The sequence below is a fragment of the Heloderma suspectum genome, chromosome 3, assembly GCF_057233095.1.
Source record: "Heloderma suspectum isolate Gila_16-S chromosome 3, 16-S_ref, whole genome shotgun sequence".
NCBI classification, from domain to species: Eukaryota; Metazoa; Chordata; class Lepidosauria; order Squamata; family Helodermatidae; genus Heloderma; species Heloderma suspectum.
Window position 1 is genome coordinate 190721243 of NC_139460.1, and position 17490 is coordinate 190738732.

The following is a 17490-nucleotide window of genomic DNA, read 5'->3' on the forward strand; positions in this document are numbered from 1 at the left end:
TATAGCTCATGGTCCCAGAATCCAAATCTCTTGCATCGGCACAACCTTCATAGCCAGTCATTCACCCAGAGTATTTTTCTTTCCCTTTCTGTCCCTCTTCTAACTACTGGAAGGATGGATGAGGAAACTATCTGGGCCCCAAAGTTCTTGAGTTTCCTTCCCAAAGTTTCAAAGTCTGATGTGATTTATTCATAGCTCCGCTTGGCAGTATCATTTGTTGCCACATGGATGAGAAGAAAAGGATACCTGTCAGTGGGCTTTATGAGTTGGGCAACCCTTCAGTCATGTCTCTAATCAGTACTCCTGGGAGACAGCATACTTGGCGAGTCCATGGGTCTTCGCGACATACTTGGGTTTCAGTCCCACGCAGCAAGGAGCCCCCCACAACTACTGCTCTTCTTGTGTTGTAGGCCTTGGTTTCATTGCCTCTGCTTGACTGACCTTCAGCCTCTTGCTCGCTGTCATGCAGGTTCCCCTGTAATTCTTCCTCTGCAGGCTGTCCTCCAGTCTCATCCTCAAGTACCTGAAAACGGTTCCATAGTTCCACTGCTTCCACTGGTTAGGGATGTACGAAAGTCACTTACTGTTTCACGGATCTGCTTCACGGTGGGGGAGGAGGCGCTCCGTCCCTCCCCCCGGAATCGTCGACCGGCTGGCTGTGCTCCGCAGCGGCTCTGCAAAGCAGCCGGCCAGGCCCAGGCCAGAGCCATCCACAGCTGGATTTCCGGCCGCGGAGGGCTCTGGGTTAAAAAACAAAAACAGAAACCGCATACGCAAATGGCGATGGCTACGGCCGCCGCCATTTGCGTTCCTTATTTTTGGCCGTCTTAGTCTACGTAAATATTTACGTAGACTATTACGGCGAAAATAAAGAAGAACGCAAATAGCACCCGCTACGCTATTTGCGTTCCAATTTATTTTGGCCGTAATAGTCTATGTAAATATTTATGTAGACTAAGATGGCCAAAAATAAGGAACGCAAATGGCGGTGGCCGTAGCCACCGCCATTTGCATACGCAGTTTTTTTTTTTAGCCTGCCATGATAGGCTACGTAAATACTTACGTAGCCTATCACGGCCTCCTCAGGGACGCAAAAGTTGTCCCTGCATTAGCCGTGATAGGCTATGTATGTATTTATATAGCTTATCATGGCATGAAAGAGGAAGTGCAGGGCGGCCGCCATTCGCAAGTCGGTGCCGACGGGAGCAGGTAAGTGCTCCGTTTCGCGCTATTTTTGTGGGGTGGGGGCTTCGTGCCGCCCAACTTTCGTGGGTTGGGGGAGGTGGGGGCTTCGTGCTGTGATGGATTTCAGGGGGCCGAATGCACTTGCATTCGGCCTCACTGAGATCCGTCGCGGAATTCTCTCACATCCCTACCACTGGTGCAGAGTGGTTTCTAGTTCTTCTGCTCCTTTTAAGCATTATTGGAGGGGAGTTGAAACACCACAGAACAATCACATATTTTTGTTTTAACAAAATTGATTTAATTGTCTCCCTTCTGCAGTGCTGTCAGGGTGCTGTCAGGGTGTCCCATCCCATATGAGGATCATTTGTGTCCCTGTGGAGATGAAGTAGTCGAAACGTGAGGTCACTTTTTTAAAAAATGTAGCCTTCATAGGGAGGAACATAATGGACTACTTTACCCTATTATGAGGAAATGCCCTGGAAGGACAATGGAATGGTATTTGGAATATTTCTTCGCTGGTACAAACTAGGTAACGACAAAGTTTGTGGCTAAGTTCCTCTTCTCCGTCCAAAGGTCTCATTAGATTATTTCTTCACCGTTATTTTTAACGGTAGCACCGTTAACGGTAGCACCGTTAAATGCTACCTCATTTTTTTAATCTTCTGTATCACATTGTGTTTTAAATATGGGATGAACTTCATGACAACAGAATGAGAAGTGCGTTGGAGTATTATCTGAATTTTCATGGAATTGGCTTTGGTCTGTCAGGGATACATGAAGCAAGAAAAGTTTCTTAAAAATCTGCTTTTTTAGGGATGGGGGAAATTTCTCCCTGAAACTTCGGGGGGCCGAGTGCCAACGCATTCGGTCCTCTGAAGGTTGTTCGGGGAGAAATTCTCCGCCCCCCCACCCCCCGCCCCTCCCCGGGATGGGACTTACCTTTCACGAATGTCTGTCCCGGCGGCGGGTCCCGGTGGCGGTTCGGCAGGTCTTCGTCAGGGGTGGAGGCGGCAGCCGGTCTTTCGACCGGCTGCCGCTGCCATTACAAGAAAAGTAAAAAAAAAAACACAGCGCCCCTGTGATAGGCTACGTAACGATTAACGTAGCCTATCACGGCTAGATTTGCAAAGTCAGCCGTGATAGGCTACGTTAATCGTCACGTAGCCTATCATGGATGACTTTAAAAAAAAAAAAGCGTGTACAGCTAATGGCGGCCCCCATAGGGAGCTGCCATTCGCGTCCCTTATTTGGTCCATGTAGTCTACTTGTATTTGGTCCATGTAGTCCCTTATTTGGTCCATGTAGTCTACGTAAAGATTTACGTAGACTACGGCGAAAATAAGGGCAACGCAAATAGCCCTTATTAATAGCAAATCTTTACGTAGACTACAGGGACCAAATAACGCGAATGGCGGCTCCCTATGGGGGCCGCCATTTGCGTACGCACTTTTTTTTTTTTCAAAGTCACCCGTGATAGGCTACGTGACGATTAACGTAGCCTATCACGGCTGACTTTGCAGATCTAGCCGTGATAGGCTACGTTAATCATTACGTAGCCTATCACAGGGGCGTTTTTTTTTCTTTTGAAGTTCGAGGCCGGGGAGACAGGGCGCTTCTCCCCAGCCTGAATTTCGGCCGGGCGAGGCAGGAAGCCTCCCCTCCCGGCCTGAACTTTGGGGGGAGCAGCGAAGCGCCTCCCCCCCACCGTGAAGCAAGCTGCAAGACCAGGTAAGTGACTTTCGTACATCCCTACTTTTCATGGGTCACACAGCACTTGAAAGCAACATGCTTTCGGGTTGAGTGGGGGGGGCATAGAACTGAACATCATCAACCTGGCAGGTGCTGCTCAAGCAACGAGAGAGGCTTTTTTCCCGCCCTTGTCCAGGCTCCCCCCAGTTTCCACATTATTATCCCCAACAGCATCTGAAGGCTCCCCATGAGAGCACCCCACCAGCACAATTTTTCCCCATTCCAGCCAACAGTCAGGGAGTTAAGAGCTCCCACCCCCTTTTTCCTTTTCCAGGGAGTATATACAGAGATCTAGCCATTTCACCCATTGACAGTCTGCAGTCTGTGTTGCCCAGTCTTAGAACCCCAGTTGCGCACTTCCAGGGAGTAAATATAGCGATCTAGCCGCTTCACCCATTCTCAGTTTGCAGCCTCTGTTGCCTGCTTTCCCTCACTGAGAATCTGTAGCGTCTTTTTCCCATTGAGAAAATCAGAGCTGCGCTGTTTCAAGTACTAGCCATCTAGTGAGAAGTGGCGGCCAGGAGCGGGATCCTGCAGCCCCAGTATTTTGCTGTATCAATAAAGTGATACCGTGAACACAAAAGAATGCAGGAAAGGGAGTCAAGGAGGCGGCCAGCAGTGACAGCAGCAGTGCTAGCAGAGGGAGGCAACTCCAGCCAGCCCTTTCCCTCCACGCAGAGAAGCAATGAAGTAACAGAAGCATCAGAGAAGGCTCTCAAGGGGGCTGGGCTGGGAAATGGAGCTTGGCTGGGAAATTACTCCCACTGGTGAACAGGAAGTACAGCACTTCCGTGTTTCTGAAAACACGGAAGAACACTTTGATGAGTAAAGGCAGGCTAGTTACTCTAGTTACCTAGGGTAAGGAGGGCACAGCCAGGTAAAAGACACATCCCTAGGAACGCCCGATCATATTGAATTTAAAGTGGAGGGATGGGCACACAGCAGCTGAATCACAGGGGAGCCAAATTAAAGAAAAACAATGGAGTAAAAGTACTCTACAGAAATGCGGTTGCAGATCAGCTGCAGACCATCATGTGCTGCAAAGGACCTCCATACAGCTTCAATCCACAGCAAGTCAGCCATGAAGACAGGCCCCGTGTGTATGTTTCAGTGATCATGCTCTTATTCCCTTATTTGTTATATAATGATTTAATAACTATGTTTTTGTTTTTAATTATTATGATTTATTCTTTGTTTTAATGGGTCTGTCACTGTACAGTAAAATGAACTATTTTGTTGTTGGAGAATATATGGAATACAAAATGCCACTTTACATATTTTTGTACTCCTTTGGGGTCAGTTATGATCCCACATAATATCAAGATATACATATATTTTAAACTTATTATCTTTTAGGTTTCAGCTTTTGACAGAAATTCAAGGAGACATTCGTTTCTGCATTCGGAGTGGCACTAAGCATTTATACATTACGTCAACAATTATAGTCCAGTGGCCAACATCCCCTTCCTGGGCAAGGTGCTTGAGCAGGTGGTTGCAGGACAGCTCCAGGCACTCTTGAATGGAACGGATTATCTAGATCCATTTTAATCGGGCTTCAGGCCTGGTTTTGGAATGGAAACTGCCTTGGTCGCCCTGTAGGATGACCTCTGCTGGGAGAGGGACAGGGGGTGTGCGATCCTGTTGATTCTCCTGGACCTCTCAGCAGCTTTCAATACCATCGACCATGGTATTCTTCTGGATAGGTTGTCTGGGTTGAGAGTTGGAGGCACTGCATTGCAGTGGTTCCTCTCCTACTTGGATGGCCGACTCCAGAAGGTGGTGCTGGGGGATTATTGCTCTGTGCCATGGCAATTATGCCATGGGGTTCCACAGGGCTCTGTTTTATCCCCCATGCTGTTTAACATCTACATGAAACTGCTGGAGGAGGTTATTGGGAGGTGTGGGCTGAGATGCCATCAATATGCAGATGACACCCAGCTCTACCTCTCTTTCTCATCAATCCCAGGTGAGGCCAAGGATTTTCTGAATCAGTGTCTGGGCACGGTAATGGACTGGATGAGGGCCAATAAACTGAAACTCAATCCAGACAAGATGGAGGTACTGTTAGTGGGTGGTTCATCTGCCCGGCTAGATGATATTCAACCTGTTCTGGAGGGGGTTGCACTCCCCCTAAAGAATCAGGTTTGTAGTTTGGGAGTGCTCTTGGACCCAGAACTGTCACTTGAGGTACAGGTGAACTCAGTGACACAGAGCACTTTTATCAGCTTAGGCTGGTATACCAACTACACCCTTATCCAGACAGAGATAGCCTAGCTACAGTTATCCATGCTCTGATAACTTCTCGTCTGGATTACTGCAATGCGTTATACGTGGGGCTGCCTTTGAAAATGGTCCGGAAACTTCAGCTGGTCCAAAATAGGGCAGCAAGGTTGTTAACAGGGACTGGCCAATGAGCTCAAATTATGCCAGTACTTTTCCAGCTGCACTGGCTGCCAGTCCATGTGCCAGGTGAAGATGTTTAGCTTTGCTGTTTTAAATCTGTATTGTAAATCTCTGCATTGCTGCTAGGTTTTATTCTGGATTTTTTTCTGGTTGTATTGTTATATTGTGGCTTTAATATTTTTATATTTTAATGTTTTTATATTTTATATTGTTTTACTGTGCGCTTTTTGGTTTTAATTTTTGTGAACCTCCTAGAGAGCTTTGGCTATTGGGTGGTATAGAAATGAAATGAAATGAAAGAATGAATGAATAAATAAATAATATAGTCAATGATGCAAAGGTGAATTATTGGATTTCAACATGTACCAACAACATACATGTTGTGAAAAGTGCTCCATATGGTGGCATGCTATGCATCACCAAAAATAAAGTGTAGGTACATCAAAGCACATAGAATTGCATAAAATTTGCATATGGTAATTTATGTATATAAATGGAAATTTAGAAATAATACTTTTATTTAAATAGAAACACAATGCATCTCATAATACTGGGTAAGATAGTGTCCAGGTGAATTGTACGCCTGCTGAGTCTGTGATTCAGGAGCTAATGACTGATGAGCGACTTTAAGGACTCTGCTCTCCCTTCTCATGGCTTTTTTTTATCTTTAAACCAGACCTGGGCAGCCAGCCCTTCAAACAGAGCAGGGGTGGGTAACCTTTTCTGGCCCAAGGACCACATTGGCTCTGGGAAGCACACTGAGGGCCCCATGCCAGCAGCAGGTGGGGTCACAGGCCAAAGCGGTTGACTGGAAACACACACACAGCCCTTCACACGCACCACATGAAAAGCCAGTGAACTGCTCATGGAGGGAGGGGTTGCTCCCTTCCCGTGTGGGAAGTTCACTGCCTTTCCCAGCTGTGTGCCAAGTATGGGGCTTCCTCTGTCACTGTACAGCACAGAAAAGCACTGAACTGTCCAAGGAGGGAGAGAGCAATCTCACTGCACAGCAGGGGAAAGCTCCTATCAGACAGAGCGTTTTATCTGATTAGAGATGAGAGCTTTCCTTTGCCTTGGGGAAGGGGAGGGCTTGGGGAGGGGTGGCGGTGGCTGGAGAACCCCATTCCTCAGTTTGCCATCCTTTCAATAAAAGACTGTCCTGTGTAAACTAAGATGTATGGCATCTTAGTGCTTCATAGAAGCTTACTGACTTCATTCGATTTACTAACCTTTTTTGTTCCAACAGGCCATTGTGGGGAAAAGGCCTGACTGTATGTCAGGAAGTCCACAGTTCAAAGCTCACCTGTGCCATGAACTCACTAAATGGCCTTAGACAGGAATGGACAAATCTGTTCTTAGTCCTTGCCACTTTTGCATATTTTTCTTATATCCCATTCTGTTCTATTTCTGCATTAATCTGCATTAAAAAAACAAATCCTTTCAAAATACTTATTTAAATGCGTGTTTTCTCTCAAAATGGATATTTAAATGCATATTTTGATATGTTTAAATTGCCAAGGACCACACTGAAACTTTTGGAGAAGTGAAAAATCCAGTGGATGCCTAAGTTCCAGTCTGTACATTACCCCAAGATGGCTAGCTGGACAATGCTGGGAGTTGTAGGACTTTTTTTCTCTATAAACATGCGTAGGATCGTGCTTTAATGTCTAATGCCTTGATTTTCTGTTTGTATTGAATGTATGCCTTCATAATTCTCAGAAATGATAATGAAGCCTTTTTATTATTGGATCTGTAATACTGTCATATTATCCCTCTAAGTCCTCTCAGCATCGTTTTCTGTGATGGTGTGCTAGTACCGCAAGTCATATCGTTCCTCTTAGGAGTGTTTTGAAGGCATTAATCTTACCATCTGGCTGTAGAAGCATGTGCAGCAGTGAAATAATAATGAAAAATAGCTGTGTGTTTTCTTAAGATAATGATGTTTTTTCCTGAGATAATAAAATGACACAGGAACATAGGGAACTGCCCTATGCAAATCAGACCGTTGCTCCACCTAGCACGGCATTGTTGACACGGACTGGCAGCAGCGGCTCCCTGGGGTTCAGGCAGGGATTCTTTCCCAGCCCTACCTGGAGAGGCCAGGGATTGAACTTGGGACCTTTTGCGTGCAAAACATGTGGTCTGCCACTGAGCTATAGTCCCTCCAGTATTTCATTCTAGATGTTATTTACCCACATTTGTATGCCTTGCCAATACGTATTTTATACCAACACTACATATCCGATGAGCATATACTCAAATAAACAGTCTTGGAAAGGGATTTTATAGAATTTTTCAAAAGTGACGTTTCAGGATTCTTGGTGAGGAATAGAAGGGCAATCTGTTTTAACATTTGTGGGATATTCTTGTGAAATGCTTAAGAGATATGAAGAAAGACAAGATGGGGAAGTTATGCTTATGGAGAAGAGTAGAAGAATCAAGACACTTCTGAAATGTTTGGCTGAGGAAATATAGTGTGCAACAGGAGAGAAACTGGGGAAAAAAGCATGGAAGAGAGATTTTGCCTGTCTCGTGCATTTTACTCAAAATGAACACAATAACGTAGAACTAAAATAAAATTAATTTTGGAGTGCTATGTTTGCACTGAAACTTAATAGTTTATCCTTGTCTCAGTCTCGTAAAATGTAAAAAATAACATACAGTGTCCTCTAGAATTCTTTTTAGATAGGGGGCCATCTGTAACTTGTTATTGTTGTTCAGTCGTTCAGTCGTGTCCGACTCTTCGTGACCCCATGGACCATAGCATGCCAGGCCTTCCTGTCCTGCGCTCTCTCCCGGAGCGTGCTCAAGTTCATATTCATTGCATCGGTGATGCTATCTAGCCATCTCATCCTCTGCCGTCCCCTTCTCCTTTTGCCTTCAGTCTTTCCCAGCATCAGGGTCGTTTCCAGAGAGTTTTCTCTTTGCGTTAGGTGGCCAAAATATTTGAGCTTCAGCTTCAGTATCTGTCCTTCCAATGAGCACTCAGGGTTGATTTCCTTTAGGATTGACTGATTTGACCTCCTTGCAGTCCAGGGGACTCGTAAGAGTCTTCTCCAGCACCACAGTTCGAAAGCATCAATTCTTCGGTGCTCAGCCTTCCTTATAGTCCAGCTCTCACAGCCATACATTACTACTGGGAAAAACATAGCTTTGATTAGACGGACCTTTGTTGGCAAGATGATGTCTCTGCTTCTTACTATGCTGTCTAGGTTTGCCATAGCTTTCCTCCCAAGGAGCAAGGGTCTTTTAATTTCATGGCTACAGTCACCGTCTGTGGTGATCTTGGAGCCCAAGAAAGTAAAATCTGTCACTGCTTCCATTTCTTCCCCTTCTATATGCCAGGAAGTGATAGGGCCAGATGCCATGATCTTAGTTTTTTTAATGTTGAGTTTCGAACCAGCTTTTGCACTCTCCTCTTTCACCCTCAACAAGAGGCTCTTTAGATCCTCTTTGCTTTCTGCCATTAGGGTGGTATCGTCTGCATATCGGAGGTTGTTGATAATTCTCCCAGCAATCTTAATTCCGACCTCTGATTCATCCAACCCGGCATTTCTCATGATGTACTCTGCATATAAGTTAAATAAGCAGGGTGACAATATTCAGCCTTGTCGCACTCCTTTCCCAATTTTGAACCACTCGGTTGTTCCATGTCTGGTTCTTACTGTTGCTTCTTGACCCTCGTACAGGTTTCTCAGGAGACAGGTAAGGTGGTCTGGTACTCCCATCACTTTAAGAATTTGCCACAGTTTGATGTGATCCACACAATCAAAGGCTTTAGTGTAGTCAATGAAGCAGAAATAGACGTTTTTCTGGAATTCTCTTGCTTTCTCCATGATCCAGCGAAAGTTGGCGATTTGATCTCTAGTTCCTCTGCCTCTTCGAAACCCAGCTTGTACTTCCGGTAGTTCTCGGTTCGCATACTGCTGAAGCCTAGCTTGTAGGATTTTGAGCATCACCTTGCTGGCATGTGAAATGAGCGCAATTGTGCGGTAGTTTGAACACTCTTTGGCGTTGCCCTTCTTTGGAATTGGAATGTCAACTGCCCTTTTCCAGTCTTGCGGCCATTGTTGAGTGTTCCAAATTTGTTGGCATATTGAATGCAGCACTTTAACAGCATCATCTTTTAGGATTTTAAATAGCTCAGCTGGAATACTGTCATCTCCGCTAGCTTTGTTGTTACTAATGCTTCCTAAGGCCCTCTTGACTTCACTCTCGAGGATGTCGGGCTCAAGTTCAGTGACCGCACTGTCATGGCTATCAGGGACATTCAGATCTTTCCTGTATAGTTCTTCTGTGTATTCTTTCCACCTCTTCTTAATCTCATCTGCTTCTGTTAGGTCCCTGCCTTCTTTGTCCATGCCCGTCTTTGCACAAAACATTCCCTTGAGATCTCCGATTTTCTTGAAGAGATCTCTAGTCTTTCCCATTCTGTTGTTTTCCTCGATTTCTTTGCATTGTTCATTTAAGAAAGCCTTCTTGTCTCTCCTTGCTATTCTCTGGAACTCTACATTCAGTTGGATATATCTCCCCTTTCTCCCTTGCTTTTCGCTTCCCTTCTTTCGTCAGCTACTTGTAAAGCCTCATCAGACAGCCACTTGGCTTTCTTGCATTTCTTTTTCTTTGGGATTGATTGAGTTGCTGCCTCCTGAACAATGTTATGGACCTCTGTCCATAGTTCCTCAGGCACTCTGTCTATCAGGTCTAATCCCTGAAATCTATTCTTCACCTCCACTGTATATTCTTCAGGGATGTGATTTAGGTCATACCTGAATGATTTAGTGTTTTTCCCTACGTTCTTCAATTTCAGCTGAAATTTTGCAAGAAGCAGCTCATGATCTGAGCCACAGTCAGCTCCAGGTCTTGTTTTTACTGACTGTATGGAGCTTCTGCATCTTTGGCTGCAAAGGACATAATCAATCTGATTTCGATATTGACCATCTGGTGATGTCCATGTGTAGAGTCATCTCTTGTGCTGTTGGAAAAGAGTGTTTGCTATGATCAGCGTGTTCTCTTTGCAAAACTCTGTTAGCCTTTGTCCTGCTTCATTTTGTACACCAAGGCCATACCTGCCTGTTATCCTGGTGATTTCTTGACTTCCTACTTTAGCATTCCAATCCCCTATGATGAAGAGGACATCTTTTTTTGGTGTTCTAGAAGGTGTTGTAGGTCTTCATAGAACCGATCAACCTCATCTTCTTCGGCATCAGTGGTTGGGGCATAGACTTGAATTACTGTGATGTTGAATGGTTTGCCTTGGATTCATATTGAGATCATTCTATCATTTTTAAGATTGTACCCCAGTACTGCTTTTCCCACCCTTTTGTTGACTATGAGTGCTACTCCATTTCTTCTAAGGGATTCTTGCCCACTTTAGTAGATACGATGGTCACCTGAATTAAATTCGCCCATGCCTGTCCATTTTAGTTCCTAAACACTATTGTTCTTTACAGCATCGGATTTTCTTTTCACCACCAGACACATCCACAGCTGAGTGTCCTTTCGGCTTTGGCCCAGCCGCTTCACTCTTTCTGGCGCTACTTGGAAATACCCTCTGCTCTTCCCCAGTAGTATATTGGACACCTTCCGACCTGAGGGGCTCATCTTCCGGCGCCATATCTTTTAGCCTTGTGATACGTTCCATGGGGTTTTCTTGGCAAGAATACTGGAGTGGGTTGCCATTTCCTTCTCCATTTCCAGTGGACCACATTTTGTCAGAAGTCTCCGCCATGACCTGTCCGTCTTGGGTGGCCCTGCACGGCATAGCTTATGGCTTCACTGAGTTACGCAAACCCCTTCGCCACAACAAGGCAGTGATCCATGAAGGGGATCTGTAACTACATTTTTCCAAATGCATCTTTAGAAATATAAAGTGTCAAGACATGAACCATGTGATCTAAGGTGGAGCACAGGTGAAAAAAGGGGATGTGCAACACATCAAGCCCTGTGATTGGCAGACAGTATGAAACTTGAGGATTGGCTAGGCTTGGTATAGCTACTAAGATTAGCCTGCCATTTCAGCAGACATTTCAGCAGCTGGCCTCAGGAGTTCTTGGCTAGAAAACACACCATCCTACTTGGCCCTGACAGGATGTGGCTGTTATATCAAGCAACTTCAGCACATGTTAAGTTCCAGCAAGATTTATTTCTAAAACTTGAATTTGTACCACAGCTGCTGTGTAATTCTGCCAATGTGGCTAGTCCATGGCTGTTCTTCTTCCTTCACACTTCCTGTCCTCTCAGGCTACCCCTTCCAGCCTTGTTGGTTACAAAGAACACTGTACCTAAAGACAGTAGAGATGCTATATAGGAAAAATTGTTTTCCATTTCGATACCTCCAATTCACAGCATGGTATGGAAAACCCTGTGCAGATGTTTGTTAATTTATCTACTTTGTCTTTAATACCCCTCACTTTCAGTCCTAGGGGACACCCATGCATTCATTTAATGTAGAAATAAATGCATGGAAGGAAGAATTGGGCCTTGCCTGCTGGCCTTGCTGGTGGCTGTCATATGTTCAAGGTATCATGAGACAGGAGCCTATGTGCATGGGTTCCCTTCCCTCACATTTGTAGGGAACAGTTAATGTTACTGAGCCTATATGTGTTTGAGTGTACATACACTTATTCCTGTGCAAACAGCAATGTTAAATCCTAGAGGTATTGGGCAAGGACAGCTGGTGACACCCCAATACTTCCTCTATGTGTTCCTTTCCTCACAAAATATACCGCCTGTCCAAGACTGAAGAGAGATCAGTGTGTCTGTTCTGAATGCAGAAGTATAATTGGGTGTCTTGGTTTATCTCCATTCTATGCGGACTGTAATTACAGGAATTACACATTGTCAGTTTACAATCATCAACATTCCAGACAATGTGGTTTAAAAAACTGGCCATAAGGATGATTATGTGGATCTGGAGTGAAAAGATGAGAAAAAAACAGGGCACTGTCCCCAAATAAACATGTATTCCCTTTGTGATTCACTACTCCTCTACTTCACTCAGTTGTTTTTGAAAGTCCATTGTAAAATATTAACAAGTCAAGACACTTGTGTGAAACAATTTTGCTCTGTAAATAAATAAATATGTAAAATATTAGCAATATTTTCTTCGAGTCACAGCTGGAGAGTAAATGTTTATGATCTACGAAGCAGAGGAAAAGTAACCCAGCTCCCATTTCCTTCATGTACTACCTCTGGGTAACTTCAGCAGTGAGTCATTCCTGCCAGTGTTGTGGGGATGTTCCTGAATTTAATTTAATGTCTTAAATGTTGGAAAGATTAAATTCCAGCCAGCACCGTTGTCCTTGAGCTTCATCCTCTGTATTCAATCTTGTAAATGCTTTTTGGTGTTGAATAGTAATCTCCCTTTCCAAGGCTCAAGCTTTGTGTCTAGAAATACAGATTTTGAAAAAGATAGTGTCTGTATACAAGATGTGGAGGGGAAATACCTGGTATTGTGACACCACATTTTATTTTGCTCTCTTTTTGTTTTTTCATCAAGGCTCTGTGTTCATGAATGCCAAGAGCTCACCAAGAACACATGAACTGGGAAACCTCTAAAAATATATATAGATGAGCTATGATAATGAGTGGCATCAATTCCTATATTTACATCTAAATGGCAGGCAGGTACATCACCTTTTTCTCGCAGTCTTACTGCAGACAGATAGTTGTAGTTCTGATCTCCATCCATACGGCCTACTTGGATGTTTGGCTGCTTGTTGAGTGACATAATTTTTAATGTTAGATGAGTGATCTTTTTTTTTTTTTTCCAGAGGTGTAGATCTCATTTATCATTTTGATCTCCTGACAAATAGAGATTCTAGGCACAGCAACTATTTCCAGCTGTGCCGTATTAGATATACTGTATTTGTCTGCATTAACATTAGTCATGCAGTTGAATTTTACTGAATTTTGTTGCATTTCATTATAAACATCTAACAATAACATTGTGTATAAACATTTAATGCTAATAGAAATAATATAATAATTCTCTGTGTGCAGTGTGAGAAATATTTATATTTATTTATTTATAAATATATGAGTTGGCTTTCAGCCCAAATAGCATCCCCAAGGTGACTTATAGTCAATATAATTTATATTATAATATAAATATTACCTTAGTCTGCATTAACATTAGCCATATTGTTTATTTTTAAACAATATTTCTGCAGTTGGGGTGTGTGTGTGAGAGAGAGATCACCACCCACACTGTCTCTCTCTCTCGATTGTTAAGAGAGTAAAAGAGAGATAAACAGTGTGGAGTGGTGATGATCTTAAGAAAGAGAGTGAGAATGTGGTGATTCCGGCCCCATCTGCCACTGATGTGCGGCCCCTGACAAATGCCTTCTGTGGGAATGTGGCACTTGGAGGGAAAAAGATTGCCCATTCGCACTCTCAGGTGATGACTCCTCTCACTCATTGTTTTTCTTCAACCTGGTAGGACAACAAAAGGTCAGGCATCGGCTTTTCTTGGGGAACAATCAGGACCTTGCCATGATCCCTTTGGCTAGTGGGCAGCTGTGAATACAATCCATGTTACACAGTTTCTTACATGATGGAGTACTCACTGGTTTACAACTGGCTCTTGTATCATCATACTGAAAGAATGCATTCTTGATAGAAGAGCCTGCTTGACAGTGGCCCATGTGGCCTCAATTTTCTGAGCACAGTGGGTGACTTAGCAGTTGTATTAGGCTTAGCAGTATAGTTGTTTAGTGTGTGTGTGTGTGTGTGATATGAAATAACATGAACTTATGTTTCCCATGGCTGTCAAAACACAAATGTACATACTTGTCCTGGTTTATTATTTGGAATCGCATGTGGGCTGGGCATTCTCCTACAGCAAATGAGGCAATTGTGAGAACAGGCCCTCAATGTAATGAACCATGTAGTTTTGAAACAAAATTTTGGTTCTTTAGTGCAGCGGGGGGGGGGGAACCTGTGACCCGCATATGTTGTTAGACTATAACTTCCATCATCCCTGACCATTGGCCATGTTAGCTGGGGCTGATGGGAGTTAAAGTTCAACACCTTCTGGAAGGTCATGGGTTCCCCAGTCCTGCTTTAGTGTGTGGGAGAGGGTGTTCAGAGTTGGTTAGGCAGTTGCTGAGGAGTACAGAGTGACGGAAGGTCATGGAATACAGCTTTCTCCCATATTCATCTCCCCTTGCACTCTGCTCAGTATCTGAGGTTTTGCTCCATGTTTCCTCACAGACTGAGCTGTGGTGGGTGGCCATGAAGATCTGGGTCTTTTCTGTGGTGGCACCTCCCCTGTGGAGTGCTCTCAAGGAAACCCATCTGGCCTTTCTAGGGATCTGAAGAGATGGGGAAAAAATTGGAGGGGGAACCCTCAGAAAAAAATGGGTGGGAAATATGTGTGTGTTTCCCACATTTTCCCAAAATATCTGAAAAAAATGGGAGAAAGGTTTCCTCCTGGTTTTTCTGGATTTTTCCAGGGTTTCACTCCTGTAGCTCCTTCCTTTAATGTTTTCCAACACCTGGGATAAACTAGGGATGGCGGAGAATTTCTGAGAATTTCTCCACGAATCTCAGTGAGGCCAAATGCCAACGCATTCGCCCCCCCCCGAAATTGGCGGTGAAATTCTCCGCCCCCCTGGGATGGGACTTACCTCCTGCGAATGTCCCTCCCGGCGGCGGTTCGGCGGGGGCGGGGGCAGCGGCCGGTCTTCCGACCGGCTGCCGCCACCGCCATTACAAAATAAAGTAAAAAAACCCATGATAGGCTACGTAACGATTAACGTAGCCTATCACTGCTAGATTTCCAAAGTCAGCCGTGATAGGCTACGTTAATCGTCACGTAGCCTATCATGGGTGACTTTGGGGGGGGGAAAGCGCAAATGCAAATGGCGGCGCCCATGGGCCGCCACCATTTGTGTACACGCTTCCCCCCCCCAAAGTCACCCGTGATAGGCTATGTGACGATTAACGTAGCCTATCACGGCTGACTTTGGAAATCTAGCCGTGATAGGCTACGTTAATCTTTACATAGCCTATCACAGGGTTTTTTTGTTTTTCTTTTTCAGTTTTTGTTTCGCGGCCGGGGAGACGGGGCGCTTCTCCCCGGCCTGAATTTCAGCTGGGCGAGGCGGGGCGGGGCGCCTCCCCCCCGGCCTGAATTTCGGCCAGACGAGGAGGGACGCCTCCCCCTCCTCGCCTGAACTTCGGGGGGAGAAGCGAAGCGCCTCCCCCCCACCGCAAAGCCAAGCAGCGAAAAGGTAAGTGACTTTTGTACATCCCTAGGATAAACCTGTTTGTACTGTGGAGCTTATGGTGTAGGATTAAATTTGAGTTTGTGTTTTTTCCTGCTGTTGTCGGTCACTGAGTTATTGAGTTTTTGTTTCTGCTGAATTCTGCTTTTCACTATTTTGCTTTACAAAATTGCTCTGTATTAGGGATGGGACAAGCATAAAAATTAGAACTTGTCAGGGTTCTCTGAATTCCACCTTGAAGCTTGGTCATCTATTGCCAATTGTGAGCTTTTGTTGTTTTTCAAATGGGCATGTGTTTTTTTTAAGTATACACTTAAATGCATACTTTCTCCCCATTGACTAAAGGTCAAAAATGTGTATTTTATGAACCAGCATTGCAAGCTCAGGAATGTGCAAGCTTTACCCATAATATGTGCTCATGTTTGGGGTTGTGAACAGAGCAAGTTCTGGTCACAAACTAGAATGAAATGCTCATGTATCCCTACTCTGTAGCTAGAGTCAGCTGGTCTCAGGCTTTGGGGTCCATACTCAGGGCAGCAAGTTTAAATCTCAAGGCTGTCAGCTAGTCAAATTGCTGTAGTATTATTTTAAAACACTGCTTTGATTTTTTTCACTCCTTCTGAAATCTAAAATATTGCATAAGAGGTTTTTTTCTTCAATTTCTTCCTCAAATTTCTTTTTTCCCAGTGGAATAATGTGGGGAGGGAATCCTCTCTAAATGAAAATGAAAACAAAAGCCCTTGTTTATTTCCTGAATGTTTCCACTTTCCTGGGCTTTTACATTTCTAGTTCCATCCCTTGACCACTAGGCCACATCCCTGAGCCCTGCCTAGATATCAGACTTAATTTTGTCAATTAAGAATTGGCAGTCTCATGAAATCATGAACTCCTGTTCCATGATATCACAAGACCCTGCCCCATGGCATCACTAAGTCCTGCCCTGTGGATGAGTCTCAGGCGTTGGGATGCCGGAGACCAGGCAACTCAGTCTGTACCTTGTTAGTTCTGTTGATATTTGCTGATATTTTATTAATTGATTATGTCTGATTAGTTTTTTCGTTTTCATCGGCTCTCACTGATGGTAGCTACTTTGATTTATCTTTTGTAGATAACGTGGAATATAAATATTTTAAAATAAGGTTTTAATTAACAATACATATCTCAGAAAAGAATAAACAACAAAAATGTTTTGGGAAAATTTATAACAAATTAACTATTGACCTGTGTCTCTTAGAAAAAATTATACAGAAGATTGTGTGAGCATGAAAGGGATACATGTATGAGATCTTGGCCCTGGTGTCTCATCATCCTACCTAGCCCTTGGACTTGTGGCTGATGGGACTTCCTTCACACCTACCACCCTTCAGACAATTACTTCATTCTGGGTTCACTGGACTGCAAATTCTTAGTCTGTTTGTTTTATAATGGATGCATTGCCTGTGGCCTGCTCAGAGAGTCTCAGGTAGCCATCCAGCTCAGCCAACCACTTTGGGTAAGGATGGATGAGGAATTTATTTCAGTTTGTTTTTGATCATGTTTACCCAGTTCACATCTCCCAGACCTAACACGGACTCGAACACAATCTGCAGTTGAAGTTCATGCATTTCCAGTTTGTCCATGCACTGTGATTTGTAGACCAACTCCCCCGCCAAACCCAAAATGTGTTCGGGATCATACGTACATTTGAAAAATGTGCATGAAAAAATGCGTACTTTTGACAAACGCACACAAACACACTTTAGGGCGCAATCCGATCCAGATAATCAGCACCCTCCAAAGCTGGAGGCTGCCAACTATCCTATGCAGGGCAGCTGGAGCATGGAGGGGCTCTTCTCCACTGTGCTCCAGCCACCTTACATCTTTGCCAAGATAGGCAATTTTGCCCATCTAGCTGAGGCTTTGGGGAGGTGGAGGGAAGGAT

The 17490-nt window shown here is 44.3% G+C and overlaps 1 protein-coding gene across 3 annotated transcripts in view; it reads left to right on the forward strand.

The window, feature by feature from the left end:
• The window catches only part of LRMDA (leucine rich melanocyte differentiation associated), a 1351091-nt gene that overhangs the window by 880656 nt on the left and 452945 nt on the right, over nucleotides 1–17490 (forward strand). Inside the window, exon 6 of one of the 3 annotated variants that reach the window (XM_084845218.1) lies at nucleotides 15384–15964. The exons of the other annotated variants lie outside the window; for them this stretch is intronic. Within the exon in view, the coding sequence (XP_084701344.1) occupies nucleotides 15384–15518 (135 nt within the window). The 3' untranslated portion in view covers nucleotides 15519–15964. Of the gene's footprint in view, nucleotides 1–15383; nucleotides 15965–17490 lie in introns of those variants that run through there. 3 annotated transcript variants of the gene reach the window in all.